Source organism: Coregonus clupeaformis, chromosome 6, assembly GCF_020615455.1.
Source record: "Coregonus clupeaformis isolate EN_2021a chromosome 6, ASM2061545v1, whole genome shotgun sequence".
NCBI lineage: Eukaryota > Metazoa > Chordata > Actinopteri > Salmoniformes > Salmonidae > Coregonus > Coregonus clupeaformis.
In genome coordinates this window covers 45769799-45787864 of record NC_059197.1, presented here as the reverse complement: position 1 = coordinate 45787864, position 18066 = coordinate 45769799, and the positions used below count along the sequence as shown (strand labels likewise).

The following is an 18066-nucleotide window of genomic DNA, read 5'->3' as shown; positions in this document are numbered from 1 at the left end:
ACACAATGTTGTATGCATGTTTGAAAAAATAAAATCTTATTTCTATATTAGTATTATTAAGCAGCTTGTTGTACCATGAGGGGTAATGAATCATGATGAATGGATATCAGAACCGTCAGGCAAATTGACGTTCAATGATGATACGACCCATTCCCACATTTCCAACTTCAAATGGTGGAGGCAAATACAGTTTCCTTCAATGCTTACTGTAAATCCTCTAGCTACTGCTGGAGAATTTAGCACTGTGGTCAACAATGCCTACCAAAATGGGTTACACTTACAAATGATTAAATACATAAATCAATGTTAAACATTAAAGTACTCCAGAAGACGTGATCTAATTCTGCACTAGACAGGATTTGAAACAACATAATGGTGTTAAGAAGCATTAGAGAAAGGAAACGACACCAAAAGAGAAGGTATCTAATTCTGCACTAAACACGGAAATAGTGTTTTCAACCATTTATGGTCGTGCTCCTGGCAAGGTGTTGCTCAATACCTGATTAAGTGATGTTACAACACACCTGTTTCAAAACATCTCAGGATTATGTGTTCAATACTCCAGCAAAGTTAAGGTTCCGTCTCCTTCAAGTTGATGGCAGCTCAGTTGCCACTAGTTTTGGTGTTGCAAAGCGCTCCATTTTAACAGTGTAGTTATCCACTTAACACACTTTATAGCCTGAAAACATGGTATGATCTCTCATAAGGAACTGTGACTGTTATGACTACTGTATTGCTGTACTGACTGCTGCATTATGTTATATCACACCATGTAGCATCATTTAGGCAAGACAGAAACTCTTACATTATAGTGGGAACAGGTCTTGTTCCCTTGAACTGTCCTAACTTTAATTGCCTAGGTGTACCTGTGTCCACAGTTGTATTAAGGAGTGAATAATGGGTGCCCTGGTAACATGGTGCCTCACTATAAGACATCTCACAAGAAGGCTTATACTGGCCATAGCACTGTAGGCCTATATTAAGCTACTGTTCATATGATTAATCTTTGGACTTTGTCATTGTTGCTCTAATGTTTATAGAAAAAGTTCTTTAGATTTTCCCGTGACTGTGCGTGCGTCACAAACATGCAGGGATAAACAATACAGACGACAGCAGAGATTCCCTGATGGACGTTTCGATAACCATCAATGAATCATCAGACTGCTACTCCCTCAACACTGGTCAGTGTAGTTCAAATTTAGTACACCTCATCAAACAAGGCTTTTATACCATTGAAACATTGATTAAAACGGCACCGAAGATACAGCTTCACCCACGAAATTCAGTTTAAAAAAAAAATGTCCTGAGCAAGATAAAAACATGCAACAAATTAACAACTGTGGGTAGTCCACTATGTGGGATTAAAAGTTAAGTAAATCCACTCTGTATATGTATATTCATGTAGTTACCTATGCATGGCTTTTCCTGATCCACAAGGCTTTGGAGCCCTGTATGTATTTTCAAGTACTGCAATACATGCTAACAAATGCTGATCTTGGCAGAAGTTGTATTTAAATGATGTTATTCTATAGGCTATAGTAGAGACAACAACAGATGCATAAACATACCATACAGACTATACATGAAACAACAGTGGTATATGAAGAAAACAAACAGAATGTTATCCACTGAATACCGCCGCTCACTTGTCTCTCATTGGTCTCCGCTCTGACCAATACAGAACCCAAGCCCTGCTCTCAATGAGTGGGTGAGGACACATGCCTCTGAGGGGAGCTCTGACTGGATCCCAACCAAACCAGGGGCGCCCGGACAACATCAAACTGAGATGAAAAGTCTAAAATGGCGTCACCCAGGCCCAGAGTCCAGCTCTTACCTTGTTACGTTGTTAAGAAGAGGATCCCTGTGGTTCTCACAGCAGTGGCATCCCTGGGCCACACGGGCATGTAACTGGTCGAAGTGTGTGCGTGAGTGGCTGTGTCCTTATAGGTCCGAGAGCTCAGAAGTAATGCCTGCTTCTCTGTTCCAGAGGCTCGTCTGGATCTCCAGGGCTGGCGTTGGCCATTTCCTGGCTGTAGCGCAAGATGCTTTTTCCTGAGGAAGTGGGCCATCCCATTTTTGCCCCCCACCCCCCCGCCTCCTCCTCCACAGCGAGCTACAGGCCCCTCAGGGAGAGAGGCAGATTATACTAATTGTCTTAAGAGAGAGAAGGGGAGTAGTTATTGTGGCTAGACTTTCATTTAGTTTATTAATTGTTTGTTTGCTTTAGACCCATATGTATGTTGAATCACCCCTCTCATAGAGATGATCTATTTTAAGTCTCCCACCTTAGGCTACCCCTATGCCCTATCCACCGGCTATCAGGATGGAAGCGAGCCCACATGGAGCTGAAACGGATCTAGGATTTGTTTTGGAGAATTCTCCCGTTACCTTGTTGTCTTGCACTTTGTTTATGAACTTATTCTGCAATGAACACACCTACACACGGATGTGGTCATAGAGTTCATGTGTACGCTCTTTGATTGAGGCCCATGTTTGTTTATGTGCTTTGAGCGTCTGTGAGACTTTAGGATGTATTGATGCTGTGGAACAATGCACTTGGAATTCTAACCCTTTACTGTATACTGTTTGTCCAGCCTACATAATACCCTGTCTTTTGAGTAGCGTAACGTGGTAAAAAATTATAATAATTGGATTTCACCTAAGTTTAACATTCTGTCATAAAGAGCACATGTTCAACTTCATAAAAAATGTGTTTTCCCATCTCAAGAGGTTAAATAATAAAAATGACTATAGTAAGTGCCTATTAAGTAACAGGGTCGATGATTTCATCTTAAAACAGATGTAAATCCCCTTGTGATGGGGGGATTGGAAGTTTGTTGTGTGCAACAGGGAGGGTCAATTGAAAGTAAGCTTCACAAATGTGTTAGATTTTTTTTATTTATAGCCTGTCTAACTATGGGTAACAGGGTTGACATGTTATTTTCGACCCGCTCATTTTTCCACCACAAAACACCAGAGCATGGCCAAAAAGAGTAGAGCCAGCTCACCTGCTTTTACACTATCGTTTGACTATTAGATGTTCAATGTTTATTTTGAAAAAATATATTTGAAAAGGAATAGTTTCACCACATTAAAACGAGAGTTCAGTTCACGTAACAGGGTTGACTTTAAAATGAGGGACAGACAAATTGTTCACTAATCACATGGCATAAATTTGGGGATTAAGTGGGTTCCTAGAAGTCACAGAGGGTGCACGGAGGGACATGTCAAAATGCTGAATATTGGCACTTTAGGAAGTCTTTATTCGCATGTGGTCTATATTAAAGGACACATTTAATAATATAACATGCTTTTAAAATTCAATAATGGCACACAATTTCTACTTAAAATATCAAAGGGACGCAAAAGGCACTCATTTCGTGGAACGACCCTTATACCAAACCATCATGACTGTCAAGGGGGAAAGTTCACTTCACAAGTTCATCTGATTCCATGATCATGACACACAGAGACATTTCAAATGTGCACCTTACAGACCAGAAGTCCTTAATGCCAGGTGGAATTTGTCATGTTTACACCACAAACATAGTCAAAAGTGTGGCGACAGCACACACACACACACAACACAACTGTGAAGGTGACGAGGAGCCTGGTTGGTCTGTGACTGGTGGATCAGACGAGCTTCAGCAACAAACAGGCATATACATACACAGAGCGTTTTTGAGCAAAGCAAAATTCCACAGAAAAGTATGAAATTGAGGCTAATGATGGTAGCATGATGCTGAGCTAAAAGGAGGTACTACAGTACCCATAATGCCCTGTAAGCATATCTGGTTTTACATTTTAGTCATTTAGCAGACGCTCTTATCCAGAGCGACTTACAGTTAGTGAGTGCATACATTTTTTATATTTTATTCCTGTTTTGATTTTTTTTGTTATTCCCTCCTTTTTTTGTTTTCATTTTTATATTTATATCATGTTTTATTTTTTTAATTTTTTTACTGGCTCCCCGTGGGAACCGAACACACAATTATTATTATTTTTTACTGGCCCACCGTGGGAATCGAACCCACAACCCTGGCGTTGCAAACGCCATGCTCTACCAACTGAGCTACACGTGGCCTAAAGACCTTCCTGAAGCTGACTACGGTGTCCCGTCTCCTCCTCAATACAATGAGAAAGGAAACGTTGACTTGTATTCTCCTGCCATCTACAGGCTATTTCAATGAACCATGACAGTCTGTCAGATTAGATAGTATTGGATTTGATTGAGCAAGAGTTCATACTGTAGGATTGCTATGATACAATTATGGGTGCTTGAAAAATCTGACATTACATGCATCATTGGGCTGACACTTCAGTTAGCATCATATAGGGTACTATCTATCTACCCTCAGTCACACCCTAGCAATTTATTTACAATGATGGTAAATGGGTTGACCCCTATTGGATTAAATAAACACCCTGTTTCCAAAGGTGTGTATAGTAGAATGCCAGCTCAATTGGTAGAGCATGGCGCTTGTAACGCCAGGGTAGTGGGTTCGATCCCCGGGACCTCCCATACGTAAAAATGTATGCACACATGACTGTGAGTCGCTTTGGATAAAAGCGTCTGCTAAATGGCATATTATAAAATGTAATGTTGTTGTAAATTACTGCTCAGTGTATTTAGCCAGGAGAGGGCGCTGTTTATCCATACGACTCCTATCTAAAAAAAACAATTGTTTGTTTTATTTTATTTTTTAACATGGGCCATCACTATGTTACAGCAATATGTAAATACAGCCTCTAATCTATAACACTATACTGGTCATTATTAAAAGTTAGTCTTGGAAACGTTGAATTCAAAATGTATTTAAACCAATATACAATCAATACAACCAACCAACAGAGAACTACACATTTACAAACAGTGTTGAAAATGATGTTTAAAAAAACAACACATTAGGAAACATTGTGTACCTGAGGTGGTACATAGGGGCACAGTAAAGCAGTTGGGTTACTATCCTTTAGCAGACTGAAAATCCTCAGCACTCCATCTATAGATATACACTTTGGTAAGAAATAAAATACCTGGTATTGCTGACAGCTTAAATGTTGTGTGATCTTAAATTATCCTTAATAGTAGCCTAAACAGACTTTGTGAGTGGCAGTTGACAACCTACCAAGTAATACTGCTTGGCCTTCATAAAAAAAATATCCTTTGTAGCTTTATGTATATGGTCATTAAAATCATTGGGAATATCACAACACAATATTTCTCCCCTTTATAATATATATCATTTTTTTCAGTTGACCCCATTAACTATTGTCTCATGTTACTGGATGCACAGTTTTAAAATATGATAGGCCTGCTTGTAGCTAGGTACCGTCGACTAACCCATTGGGGTATATGAAAGCTCAGTAATGTCTTTATTACCTTCAGACTGACATTGGTATCTACAGTATGTTGCTGGACTCTTTGGTTCTGGTTTATGAGCTAAACAGAATCAGCGGTGCATCTCACAACATAAGACACAGACCAACAGTTGATACCTTAATGGATTTTCCAATAAAAGCATTATATAATATACTTGAAAAAAGAGAGAACAGTAGAACAATTAGAGGAAACACAGAACACAAGTAACGGTAGCGACCCAACAGAGAGCAGCATTTCACACATTTCTGACACTGAGTTAACAAAAATAAAACATAATTCATTTGACATTGTAGAGGTACAAATGTTGCGGGACTGCCTGTGCATTGTGGTTGTTTGTGTGTGTGCGTGTGGACAGAAGATAAGGTGTCTGCAATGTTTGCGATAAGTTGTCCGATCTGGCTAGCTGTTTAATGTGTATTTGACAGTGTATAGACCCGCAAGGTCCATGGCATCGGGCTGGGGAATTGGGTTCTGGGGTTGAAGGGTAACATAACAGGGCCTTCAGATCACCTCTCGGTCTGCAGAGTTTTGCCGGTTGGGGAAGATGTGTAGCTGGGGTTGTTCGATGCCATCATTGTGGAGGTCCTCCTGTTTCTGCAGCCCATGGAGTTTCAACACCAGTTCCTTGATGAAAACCTGTGTGTGCAGGGAAGAAGGGAAGTCGGTCATCATTTGAAACATGCTCAGAATGGATACAGTGAGAGACAATGATGGTAATGTTGAGTAATTCACAGTAAAACAAGGGAACATGTTTCAGAGACATCACTTCAATTTGTGTGTATGATATCAATATGTGTGGGGGGGTCAACATGGTCCGTCAACACATAACGGACAGGTTGAGTAATGCTGACCACGAAGGATACAGGGACAATGTGAAAGAAGGACCTCGTATGTGAGGGACAAGACTAGCATTGTCAGCTACTATATGTGGAGTCATCATTAGTTACTTCTGTTCCTGAAAGAAAGAGTGAGGAGGTGAGAGAGAGAGAGACAGAGTATAAAGAGAGAGACAGAGTATAAAGAGAGAAAGAAGGTGAGAGAGGAGGTGAGAGAGAGAGAGAGCGAGAGGAAGGCAGTGTTGTAGTACTTGAGTTTAGGAATTGAGTCACAATTTTTCATGACTTGTGACTCAACTCAGACTTGACCAGAGGTGATTGGTCCTTTTATAATGACATCATAACCCTGTTCTCTGACTGGTCCCTTCATCATAACATCATCATAAGCCTGCTATCTGATTGGTCCCTTCATAATGACTAGTGTTACAAAATTCCGGGAACTATCAATAAATTCCCTGGTTTTCCCGAAATCCCAGGTTGGAGGATTCCCGAAATCAGGAGGGAATAAGCAGGAAAAATCCGGAATCCTCCAACCAGGACTTCTGGAAAACCAGGGAATTTTTTGAAAGTTCCCGGAATTTTGCAACCTTAATAATGACATCGTCCTAACCCTGTTCTCTGATTGGTCCCTTCACCATGACATCATTCTCAGTCTCTGGACATAAATGTCATAAAATACTATCAAAAACATAATCTTAAACACATTGTTAGATATTGCTTTTTTATATAGATTACCTCACTTACCTCTGTGTTGTTGTTGCAGGTGTGAAACATTTCCTGGAAAAAAATCCCCAGACCAAATACGATTTTAGTTCAACTGTCCAGCCTGCTGCTGAAACAATATATTTCAACAGCAACCACATCTACAGCTACTACTGTTACTCTCACAAACCAAACCATACAACTTGTTCACACAGCTTTTAAATTGATGATTTTGCTAGTGAGTAGTACAGCATACCTGGAGCCTGTGAGTTCTCTCCTCATCACTCTTCAGGTCTAACAGCTCGTCAATGTTCACCTCCTCTGGCATCTCCTCCTCCTGGGGACACAAGGTGACAGAGCATCAGTCAAACTGTCCACCAATCCTCCACTACATCCTGTAGCTGTATGTCAGGATACTGCCCTGGGCATAATCCACTGCACTCTGCCCAGGGCAGTATCCTGACATACAGTGATCATATACCCCATTATATGTAAGGGACAGGCTCAGATACAAGCATATAATATATAGGTCACTCACAAAAGGACAAATCAGGTCTTGCCATAAGTTCTGAGTTGCATGGGTCTTACAGACACAGAAGAAAAGCTGTGAGTGTTTTTAGAGTACACCATGAGACATTCACAGACCCTGGAGCACTGCAGTGTGTGTGTGTGTGTGTGTGTGTGTGTGTGTGTGTGTGTGTGTTCCATGTTGGCTGTTGAGTCATCATATGCATGATGCAGGATGCTTGACGCGTGGGCCGGCAGTTAAGGGCTAGGGGGATGATTTTTGGGGGAAAAACTATTATTTCGATGGCTGCGCCTCTGTTGGAATCGGTCATCAAAGTGCCTCCATAATCTTAGGATTTAGTTTCAGTTGGAACACTGCATGTGAGGATAAGAAAGAGAGAGGGGGAAGAGAGCTAGGGGAGAGGGGTGGAAGGGAGAGAGAGAGACAGAGAGAGAGGGGAGGGAGAAGAGAGCGAGGGGAGAGGGGAGGAAGGGAGAGAGAGAGGGGGGAGGGAGAAGAGAGCGAGGGGAGAGGGGAGGAAGGGAGAGAGACAGACAGAGAGAGGGGGGAGGGAGAAGAGAGCGAGGGGAGAGGGGAGGAAGGGAGAGAGAGGGGGGAGGGAGAAGAGAGCGAGGGGAGAGGGAAGGAAGGGAGAGAGAGAGGGGGAGGGAGAAGAGAGCGAGGGGAGAGGGGAGGAAGGGAGAGAAAGCGAGACAGACAGAGAGAGGGGGGAGGGAGAAGAGAGCGAGGGGAGAGGGAAGGAAGGGAGAGAGAGAGAGGGGGAGGGAGAAGAGAGCGAGGGGAGAGGATGAAGGGAGGCAGACAAAGAGAGGGGGAGGGAGAAGAGAGCGAGGGGAGAGGGGAGGAAGGGAGAGAAAGCGAGACAGACAAAGAGAGGGGGGAGGGAGGGAGAAGAGAGTGAGGGGAGAGGGGAGGAAGGGAGAGAGAGAGAGAGAGAGGGGGGAGGGAGAAGAGAGTGAGGGGAGAGGGGAGGAAGGGAGAGAGAGAGAGAGGGGGAGGGAGGGAGAAGAGAGCGAGGGGAGAGGAGAGGAAGGGAGAGAGAGAGGGGAGAGTGAGAAGAGAGCGAGGGGAGGAAGGGAGAGAGAGAGAGGGGAGGGAGAAGAGAGCGAGGGGAGGAAGGGAGAGAGAGACACCAGAGAGAGGGGGAGGGAGAAGAGAGCGAGGGGAGAGGGAGAGACCGACAGAGAGAGGGGGGAGGGAGAAGAGAGTGAGGGGAGAGGGGAGGAAGGGAGAGAGAGAGAGAGAGAGAGGGAGGGAGGGAGGGAGGGGGGAGGGAGGGAGGAGGAGGGAGGGAGGGAGGAGGGAGGGAGGGAGGGAGGGAGGGAGAAGAGAGCGAGGGGAGGAAGGGAGAGAGAGAGACAGACAGAGAGAGGGGGAGGGAGAAGAGAGCGAGGGGAGAGGGGAGGAAGGGAGAGAGAGACAGACAGAGAGAGGGGGAGGGAGAAGAGAGCGAGGGGAGAGGGGAGGAAGGGAGAGAGAGACAGACAGAGAGAGGGGAGGGAGAAGAGAGCGAGGGGAGGAAGGGAGAGAGAGACAGACAGAGAGAGGGGAGGGAGAAGAGAGCGAGGGGAGAGGAAGGAGAGAGAGACAGACAGAGAGAGGGGAGGGAGAAGAGAGCGAGGGGAGAGGGGAGGAAGGGAGAGAGAGACAGACAGAGAGAGGGGGAGGGAGAAGAGAGCGAGGGGAGAGGGGAGGAAGGGAGAGAGAGAGACACAGACACAAGAGGGGGGAAGGAGAAGAGAGAGAGGGGAGAGGGGAGGAAGGGAGAGAGAGAGACAGACAGGGGGGGAGGGAGAAGAGAGCGAGGGGAGGAAGGGAGAGAGAGAGAGATAGACAGACAGACGGTGGTGGAGAAGAGAGAGAGAACGAACCACCACCCTGGCTACTACTAGTCTAGGTATGCTGTAAGGACGGAAGCCAACACCATCAAGGCCAGACATTCTCCATCACAGATAGCATCCATTACGCTTTCTCACGGCCTCCTAAATCGGTCATACTCAAACAGTGCCTTCAGCTCCCCCCAAAGTCTCAGAGGAAAGCAGACTATTTGTATAACAGTCTATGCACTTACTTCATTTGGGAAATTTTCACAGATCATTAACTACACTGAACAAAAATATAAAATGCAACATGCAACAATTTCAAAGATTACAGTTACAGTTCATATAAGGAAAATCAGTCAATTTAAATAAATTCATTAGGCCCTAATCTATGGATTTCACATGACTGGGAATAAAAAATACTGTATTAATCTGTTGGTCACAGATACAGTACCTTTAACAAAAAGGTAGGGGTGTGGATCAGAAAAACAGTCCATATCTGGTGTGCCCACCATTTGTCTCATGCAGCGCGTCATCTCCTTCTCATTGATTGAGAAGTTGATCAGGCTGTTGATATTGGCCTGAGGAATGTTGTCCCACTCCTCTTCAATGGCTGTGCGAAGTTGCTGGATATTGGCATGAACTGGAACACGCTGTTGTACACGTCGATCCAGAGCATCCCAAACATGCTCAATGGGTAACATGTCTAGTGAGTATGCAGGCCATGGAAGAACTGGGGCATTTTCAGCTTCCCGAATTTTCAGCTTCCCATTTTCAGCTTTCCGTGAACAGCACACTTCTCCAGCGTGCCAGTGACCATCGAAGGTCCACTGAAGTCGGTTACGACGCCAAACTGCAGTCAGGTCAAGACCCTAGTAAGGACGACGAGCACGCAGATGAGCTTCCCTGAGACAGTTTGATAGTTTGTGCAAACATTATTCAGTTGTGTAAACCCACAGTTTCATCAGTTGTCTGGGTGGCTGGTCTCAGACGATCCCACAGGTGAAGCCAAATGTGGAGGTCCTGCTCTGGCGTGGTTACACGTGGTCTGCGGTTGTGAGGCCAGTTAGACGTACTGCCAAATTCTCTAAAACGATGTTGGAGGCAGAGTGGCCTTTTATTGTCCCCAGCACAAGGTGCACCTGTGTAATGATCATGCTGTTTAATCAGCTTCTTTATATGCCACACCTGCCAGGTGGATGGATTATCTTGGCAAAGGAGAAAATGCTCACTAACAGGGATTTAAACAAAGTTGTGCACAACATTTGAGAGAAATACGCTTTTTGTGCATATGGAACATTTCTGGCCCCTTATTTCAGTACATGAAACCAACACTTTACATGTTGGGTTTTTATTTTTGTTCAGTATAAAATATAGTCGCCCCCAACACACACCCATTTCCCAAACTACTTCTCTCAACAGGAAAGCATTCCACAATGGCTTCCGGGCAAACGCTTACCAAGAGTCTCATGGTGAGATTCCACCTTATTTATTTTTCCCTTGGGGCAAGTCTGCTCATTGGCACAAACAGCACATTCAAAGGGAATTATTCATGATGTGCTGCTATCAACACAGTGAGCCAAAAATGATCGTTTATTGCCCTTTTTGGTAAGGCAGAGATTCTTTGAATAACAAAATATGGAAATTGATGAAGACGACTGCAAATATCACTGTAGACTAGAAGGGAGGCTGTTTTCAAAACCTAACCCAAACATCAACCACAGTACACAACAAAGACAGCATGGGTGTGGTGGGGTGTGTGTGAGAGGGTGTGACATGTTGACTAGTGACACTCCTGCTACAGGCTATAGAGAGCAGTCTGACCTGAATGCTCAGCAGTAAGGTTAACCAGCCCTGTTGGGTCTGTCTGTGGGTGCCGTCGGGGGGGTGAACTTAGTGATTCTGATGCCGGTAGTGTAAAGGTCCGTCCCGGCAGATCCAAGCAGTCCCTTCCTACCCAGGCATCCCTGACCTTTCTTTCAACTCCAAATGCCAATGAAATACTGTCTCATACTGCCCACACAGACACAGGCATTTAAAAACACAGCCACACGAGCAAGTCCACAAACACTCTCATACATGTACCATACAGACACAACAATGTGTGTAATACACAGTATTGTAATATACATATGTAATAAAACAACACATTATTGGCACACTGCATATCAGCAGATCTATTCCAGGGGCTGGTAAAAAAAAAACAACCTCTTAATTCATACCCTAACATCAAAAATAATTATTGTAATGCTCAATTATACATGGTGTATATTCACCAATTAAGCAAACGCATAGCTAATTCCCCCCCCCCTCGCATCTCATCCTAGCTGGCGTCCGCTAGAACTAGTACTACTCATTCTGGGGTTAATGAGGCTCAGTGAGCAGTTAAAAATCACATTCCTGGCAGTGTTGAGTAAACACAGCCTCCATCGTGGGACAAACATGATGACTCAGGCCTGTCAGGATGAGTTAGTTTCTTTAGGCTGTTGCAATGTTTTTATTGTGATTCAACTGCTTTCATTGTCCAAGTCTGGATTGCACTAATATATTTTATATGTCTCTTTTCTCACTTGCATCGATTTGCCCATCAAAGTAGATCATTTCTCATAAAAGTATGAATCTTGCATACACGAGTTTGAAATAAATACTGATAGTAGTATTTCTACCAGTCATTGATTTCTAGCAATGACACTTTAAACGAACTCCCTTTCATCTGTGGTTCTAATTTAGCCTGCACTGTGTGATGACAGTGTTTTAGCAGACAATGAAGCCCTATGTTAAAAATAGTTTAGGGTCCTGAAGGTGAGTGATTGTTTTGCAGAATGTAGCACCAGCAACAATACCAGATCTAGGTAGCACTTTGTAATGAGTATGGCTGGGCCCTCACTCCTCTGTAGCAGAGAGATTGAGAGAGAGAGTGGGCAACACAGCGAGAGAGACAGATAGAGAATGGGAGCGAGTCATTCCACCCAGTTTAGCATCAGTAGAGGGCTCCAAGGCAGCAATTTAGTTCACATCACTTCCAGGCCAGTGGGTTGAGGGTAATGTGTTTTTTGTTTGCTTGGGTACTCTTGGTGTTAGTCCACTGGTCCCTGTGTCCAGCTGTGCACCCACCTGTGTGTGTTTCTGTGTGTCTGTGTAATGTTTTCCATAGCCAACACCCTGATACAGTAAGTGGGCTGTCCCACACTGATGACAAAAGAAATCTGGGTCAAAATACCATGTCAGGTTTACCTGAAGACTAACGGAAAGTAAATGCATTTACAAGGGAAGTGACCACACTTTAAATCTACATGCATTTCCATAATTGCCATAACCCATTGAGGTGGAAGGTCATCATTAATAAAATAACTGAAACCAATCAATATACACATGAAACATTCAGCCTCAATACATTTCACTGATAATGAGCCACTACATTGCACTGACACAAATTATGATTTCTTAAAGTCACTGTTGTGGGTCTGTTTGTGTACACCATGTTACAACCCTCAGCTGTTGGGTTTACTTTAGAGCCTGCAGTATTGACAGACGCTTATCTGTCTTTACTCAAGTTTTTTTCCACACCACCATTCCCTCCCCCTTCCATGCTGACATTGCATATCCTGCAACAGGCAAACTGCGAAACGCAGAACCACTACAGTATCTATCTACCCCTAATATACTACATTAACATGTAATTCCCAGAGTCATGATCGGTCTACTCTCCTCTGTCCCACTCACTTCTCTCTGTAATATTCACATCCTCTTCACTGCCTGTATAACATATTGTTACACATCTCTCCTCTCTCTCCCCTACTCTTTCTCCCTGTCTCACACCTCGTCTCCCCAGCCCAGAATATGTCAACCTCTATTTCCATCAGGCCATCCCATGCCATCACATCCTAACAAGTCATTATTATTAAAAACATCAACATCACTAGTTTTCACCAGATGCATTCCCACAGTTACTTACTGCTACAGCACATAAAAATAATATTAATCTAGTACAGGGGTGTCAAACTCATTCCATGGAGGGCCTAGTGTCTGCTGGTTTTTGGTATTTCCTTTCAATTAAGACCTAGATAACCAGGTGAGGGGAGTTCCTTACTAATCAGTGACCTTAATTCATCAATCAAGTATGAGGAAGGAGTGAAAACCCGCAGACACCGGCCCACCGTGGAATGAGTTTGACACCTGATCTAGTATTAATTACAACATTATTAGCCCATCTGGTCAGAACACTACCAAAAGGTCTCATTGTCAAGAATGTAATGCAAAAATAAGGGTTTAGTGCTGTCAGTGAAATCATGTATAAACCATAATTATTGAGATATATGATCGGCAAAGCGAGATTTCCAATAGAGGTTCTCTCTACACCAGGAAATGGGCCTGTTCATCAGGAGATTGATGGTTGTTTATCAGATCTACATATGCATGCAAATTAAATGTATTTCCATTAGGTTATTCATTTATCACTGGGCAGGTGTTCTGGTTCAAGATAAATAACATGACATAATTGCGTTTGCGATTTATATATTTTATGAGTCTTATGAGATTCATTTCCACGTCTTCGACAACTTGCATTCGTTGGGGAAACAGCTGTTATAGATCAGTTGCAATACCTATTTCACACCCATTAGATATTGATTGTTGCTACAAAAATAAACAATTGCACTCTAAAAACCTTAGTTCTCCGATGTTCTTCACGCCCAGTTTGCAGTGGTAAATTGCCTAACAACTGGCTGTCACATCTGTGTGGCTTAGTGGGCAGTGACGACGCAATAGAATGGTAATAATGACTGGGTGTAGTGGTGGGACATGGGATTAAAAGTGAAAAGACCCCGAGCCTGGCAGACAATCACGCAGATAGCAGAACACTGCAGGGGTCTTAATCCGGGCCTCCAATTGAGCGTTGATACAAGACTAATGGCCCTTGATAATGGGCCAAGTGATGTGCTACATTCAATGCTTTGAGCTTCAACAATAGGCTTGGTGATGGGGGGAGTTAGGGGGGAGCTGGGGGGTATTCTCTTTGTGCTCTTTGGTGACATATGGGACCTTCACTTCCCCCAAACCCCCATCCCCCCATTCATAAGAATCATCCCAGGAAACAAAGATGTCATCAATCAATAACTGGGATAGTTAGTGTCCGTTCAGGCCTGGTCAGGTGGTTCACACGTTGCAAGGCCAGCCAGGGTGGGCTTTGGTCTAGCAGGAAATTAGTATGGGCGAGATCTGATTACACAGTCATTACACATGCTTGCTCCACTATCAGCACATCAAGTAACCCATTAACATAGATATAAAGCTGTGGCCATGTGTTTGTGTTTATGAGAAAGCAAGACAGTGTGTTTACTGTATTCATCCACAAGCAACAGAATGGTACAGTATATCAAATTGTCATGAACACTAAATAGGCTCAAATGCAATATTTATATATTCTTTAAGTGGATGTGGAGACGCTATTAAAAATATGGCTCACTGATGCAGTTTTTACTGTCATTGTATCCCCTGTGGTTATATAATGGTCACTACAGAGACATCCCCCTGTGTCAGCACTGCTTTTACTCCTCTGCGATTGGTTAGCATCTGCCAGGTGGTGGTCTTTGCAGTAGACACATTTAGTTTTTACTACCATGTTTTATTACTGTGTTATAAATTGGATGTAGAAAGTAGATGCTGAAGAACAGATTGCTAATTGGTCTGCAGAAAAAGAGACCCACCCAGAAGGCTGTAGACTCAAATAGGTCTCAATGTATCATACAAACAGAATTCAACACAGGATGTGTAATTTCTATAGTCTTATAGTTAAATACATTCTGAGCAGGAGATGGTTGTGTCTGACGGAGATATTATTGGTATGGAATAATCTGAGAATCTGTCCCATAGTGCCAACCCCATCTCTACATCAACCATCCTCCCGAACCCCGCCTACTCACACAGCCGCCACCATGCAGTGCCTTGACCGAATGCCTACCAACATCCTCTGGTGCCCCTGCCCTCGCTGGTGATGCCACACACCACACCTGGTCCCCCAGGGTCCTCCTGTTTTGCCAGCCAGAAGCCCATAAATCCTCAAGGCTGTCCATGTAAAGCATGAGTGTACTCCTGAGTGGCGCAGTGGTCTAAGGCACTGCATTGCAGTGCTAACTGTGCCACTAGAGATCCTGGTTCGAATCCAGGCTCTGTCGCAGCCGGTCGCGACCGGGAGACTCATGGGCGGCGCACAATTGGCCCAGCGTCGTCCAGGGTAGGGGAGGGAATGGCCGGCAGGGATGTAGCTCAGTTTATAGAGCATGGCGTTTGCAACGCCAGGGTTGTGGGTTCGTTTCACACGGGGGGCCAGTATAATAAAAAAAAAAAAAAAAACTATGTATTCACTACCTGTAAGTCGCTCTGGATAAGAACGTCTGCTAAATGACTTAAATGTAAAATGTAACAAAGACCAAGCGACCTGGCCAGCCAGCCACAGACCTGTTATGTTTCTGGGAGCACTTTCAATTGGACTTCTGATCTTTCCCATGTCACCCCTGGCAGCCTTTCCCACTCACAGGGAGTATACTGACCCCTCCATGTCCTCCAATGACCATCAATCCCCTTACATACAACATGAAGGGAATCTACCATATCAACTTTTGCATTTTGCCTTGGATGTCAAGTCTATTTTTGTACTGGGTCTTTCCGCTCTTTGCTAATACGAGGAAGCATTCCAGGCAGCCGTAAAACACCTCCGCAGGTGTTCTTCTTAGAGCAGAGTAAACTGTTTCAACTGTGGTGTGTAAAGTGTGATAATATTTGTTCAGCTAATAAAATGCACAGACAATACCTTGAATGAATGTAGAGGAGGATGATGTGCTAACAACTTTAGACAAACAAGGGTGTAAAGGGGAAACCAAAGCTTGACATGGTTAACCTTACTATCCTGTGCACGTGCTCCATGGCCTTGCTAATGGCTTTGTCATTTATTCTAGTCCCCTCTTCTGGCAACAGAGAAATGTTTGCTTTTATTATTATTATTAGCTAAAATTGACAAGTGTCCAGTCAATAGTGTCTGATAAGAAAACACATATGCACAATACTATCAATCTGGATTTTATGAGACCATGAATTGACCAATATGACAGGCATTGTTTTGACTAGACAGTCATTTGACCCTATGACTAGAAGGCATCTATCTACCCATCCTTGATTCATCGAATGGCAAGCATGTAAAATTGAGTAACGTCGTAGCCAAGGGACACTCGGCAGTACAATCTCCTGAAAAACAGACCGTCACATGTTTTAAATAGTTTTATTTACATATCTTGAGGAGACTGAAAATACGCGATCACTGCGTAACCGCTCACACAAAATGACTTGTATGTAACCAAATGCGCCAAACTGATATATTCATTATAGTGATCAAGTCCCACTGAAGAGTGATTTGCAGCGCTACGGTGGATTGCGTACCCCGAAGCTGCTGCCAATGTCGCTTTTGTCATTCAGTGGACATGATGTTAAGCTGAATAATTGTTATTGCGTAAAACCCTTTTTGTATTCTTACAATAAGTAAAATAAACGTTTCCCATTGTCTAGGTATGTGACCGTATGGGTATTGCGTGGCCTATCAATAGAGATCCGTTTCATTTCAAATAGATGGGACTCACCCTACCCACATAGAGCTCCTCCAGACTACAGTCAATCCACTTCTCCACATCCAAGCGCCTTTGGAGCTCCTTTCTGTTGTACTTTACCGTGACCCGTGCTTGCCGCTTCTGCAAGCTAAGCCCCGGGTCCCTCCCTGGACCCCTACTCGGGGAATGGACTTTGTTGTTACACCTCCTCCCGACCCGGTTCGCAGCCATATCCACTTCGGATGACAGACACGTGCAGACGGTGGACCCAGGGAGTGAACGAGGTGCCCTCTCAGTGGCAATAGTAGCGCACTAGTGAATAAATCGGCTATGGGTCCTAGTGCCACACCGATCCAGACCCGGGAAACTGTTGCGCGCTGAGAGCAATGTGATCATTATTTAATTGATTGAGATTAGCTCTGTAAAATTGTGTCCATAAGGAAGTTCTACACTTTCTGAATTGTGTGACAAGAATTCGCCAGAAATGTGAATGATTCAGTATTCTGGGGGAAATTACAATGACTCACCATCATGGTCACCACTATTTATAAATTATTTAGCCTACACATAGGGAATGACAGAGTCCTCTAGTGGCCAAAAGGCCGACGCCTATTAGCATGGGCAGTGCCATTGAGGTCTTCCACCGTTGTAACGTAGTCAACTGGGTCGGACTTCCAACTTCATTGGCTGAGCTCTCCTGGGGAACAGCCAATCAAAGAAAGAAGAAAATGAACTACTTCAAATTGGAGATTGCCTCTATGGCGCTGCCCATGATGTCAAAGACTCTATAATAGCACAGATACAAAGATGAGTCCTCTATGTATCTCTATGAGCCTACATGACGGTCTGCCCTTTTTCTGGCCTGCAAATTGATTTTGACAAACAAATCGGTTAAAAAAAAATCTGTGCAGCCCTCTGTTGAAATTCGAAATTCTGTTGTGGTGGTCGAGCCAAAAAGTTTGCCCACCCCTTGCCTAGTGCATTGGGTATTCAAATATTACCCTATGAGGTCCGGAGCCTGCTGGTTTTCTGTTCTACCTGAATTAATTGCATCCACCTGGCGTCCCAGGTCTAAATGCAGGTAGCTTAGTGGTTAAGTGCGTTGTGCCAGTAACCGAAAGGTCGCTGGTTCTAATCCCCGAGCCGACTAGGTGAAAAATCTGTCGATGTGCCCTTGAGCAAGGCACTTAACCCTAATTGCTCC

The 18066-nt window shown here is 43.9% G+C and overlaps 2 protein-coding genes across 3 annotated transcripts in view; both read right to left on the bottom strand.

Annotated features, from left to right (window-relative positions):
* Positions 1-1972, bottom strand: part of LOC121567447 (tumor necrosis factor alpha-induced protein 2-like) — a 35473-nt gene extending 33501 nt beyond the window's left edge. The window contains exon 1 of the mRNA XM_041877495.2: positions 1835-1972. The gene's annotated coding sequence lies outside the window, so the exon portion shown is untranslated. The remainder of the gene's footprint in view (positions 1-1834) is intronic.
* Positions 1973-4795: 2823 nt separating this feature from the next.
* On the bottom strand, positions 4796-17356 carry LOC121567445 (protein phosphatase 1 regulatory subunit 14A). Of its 2 annotated transcripts, none has more exons than XM_041877492.2 (4): positions 16896-17356; positions 7175-7255; positions 6952-6993; positions 4796-6016 (listed from the first exon to the last, which is right to left on the bottom strand). In XM_041877492.2, exons 1-4 carry the CDS (start codon positions 17091-17093, stop codon positions 5882-5884), a joined length of 456 nt encoding a protein of 151 aa, XP_041733426.1. In that variant the 5' UTR covers positions 17094-17356; the 3' UTR covers positions 4796-5881. The 2 variants fall into 2 exon arrangements, with proteins under 2 accessions (XP_041733426.1, XP_041733427.1); XM_041877493.2 differs by having other exon boundaries at positions 6961-6993; positions 16896-17350.
* Positions 17357-18066: the final 710 nt, after the last annotated feature.

Coding starts and splice junctions, on each gene's coding strand:
- LOC121567445 (XM_041877492.2), bottom strand. CDS start 17,093: ATGGCTGCGAACCGGGTCGGGAGGAGGTGTAACAACAAAGTCCATTCC. Junction 7,256..16,895: donor AGGAGCTCTATGTGGGTAGG/GTGAGTCCCATC, acceptor TTGTGTCCCCAG/GAGGAGGAGATGCCAGAGGA. Junction 6,017..6,951: donor ACAACACAGAGGTAAGTGAG/GTAATCTATATA, acceptor CTGCACACACAG/GTTTTCATCAAGGAACTGGT.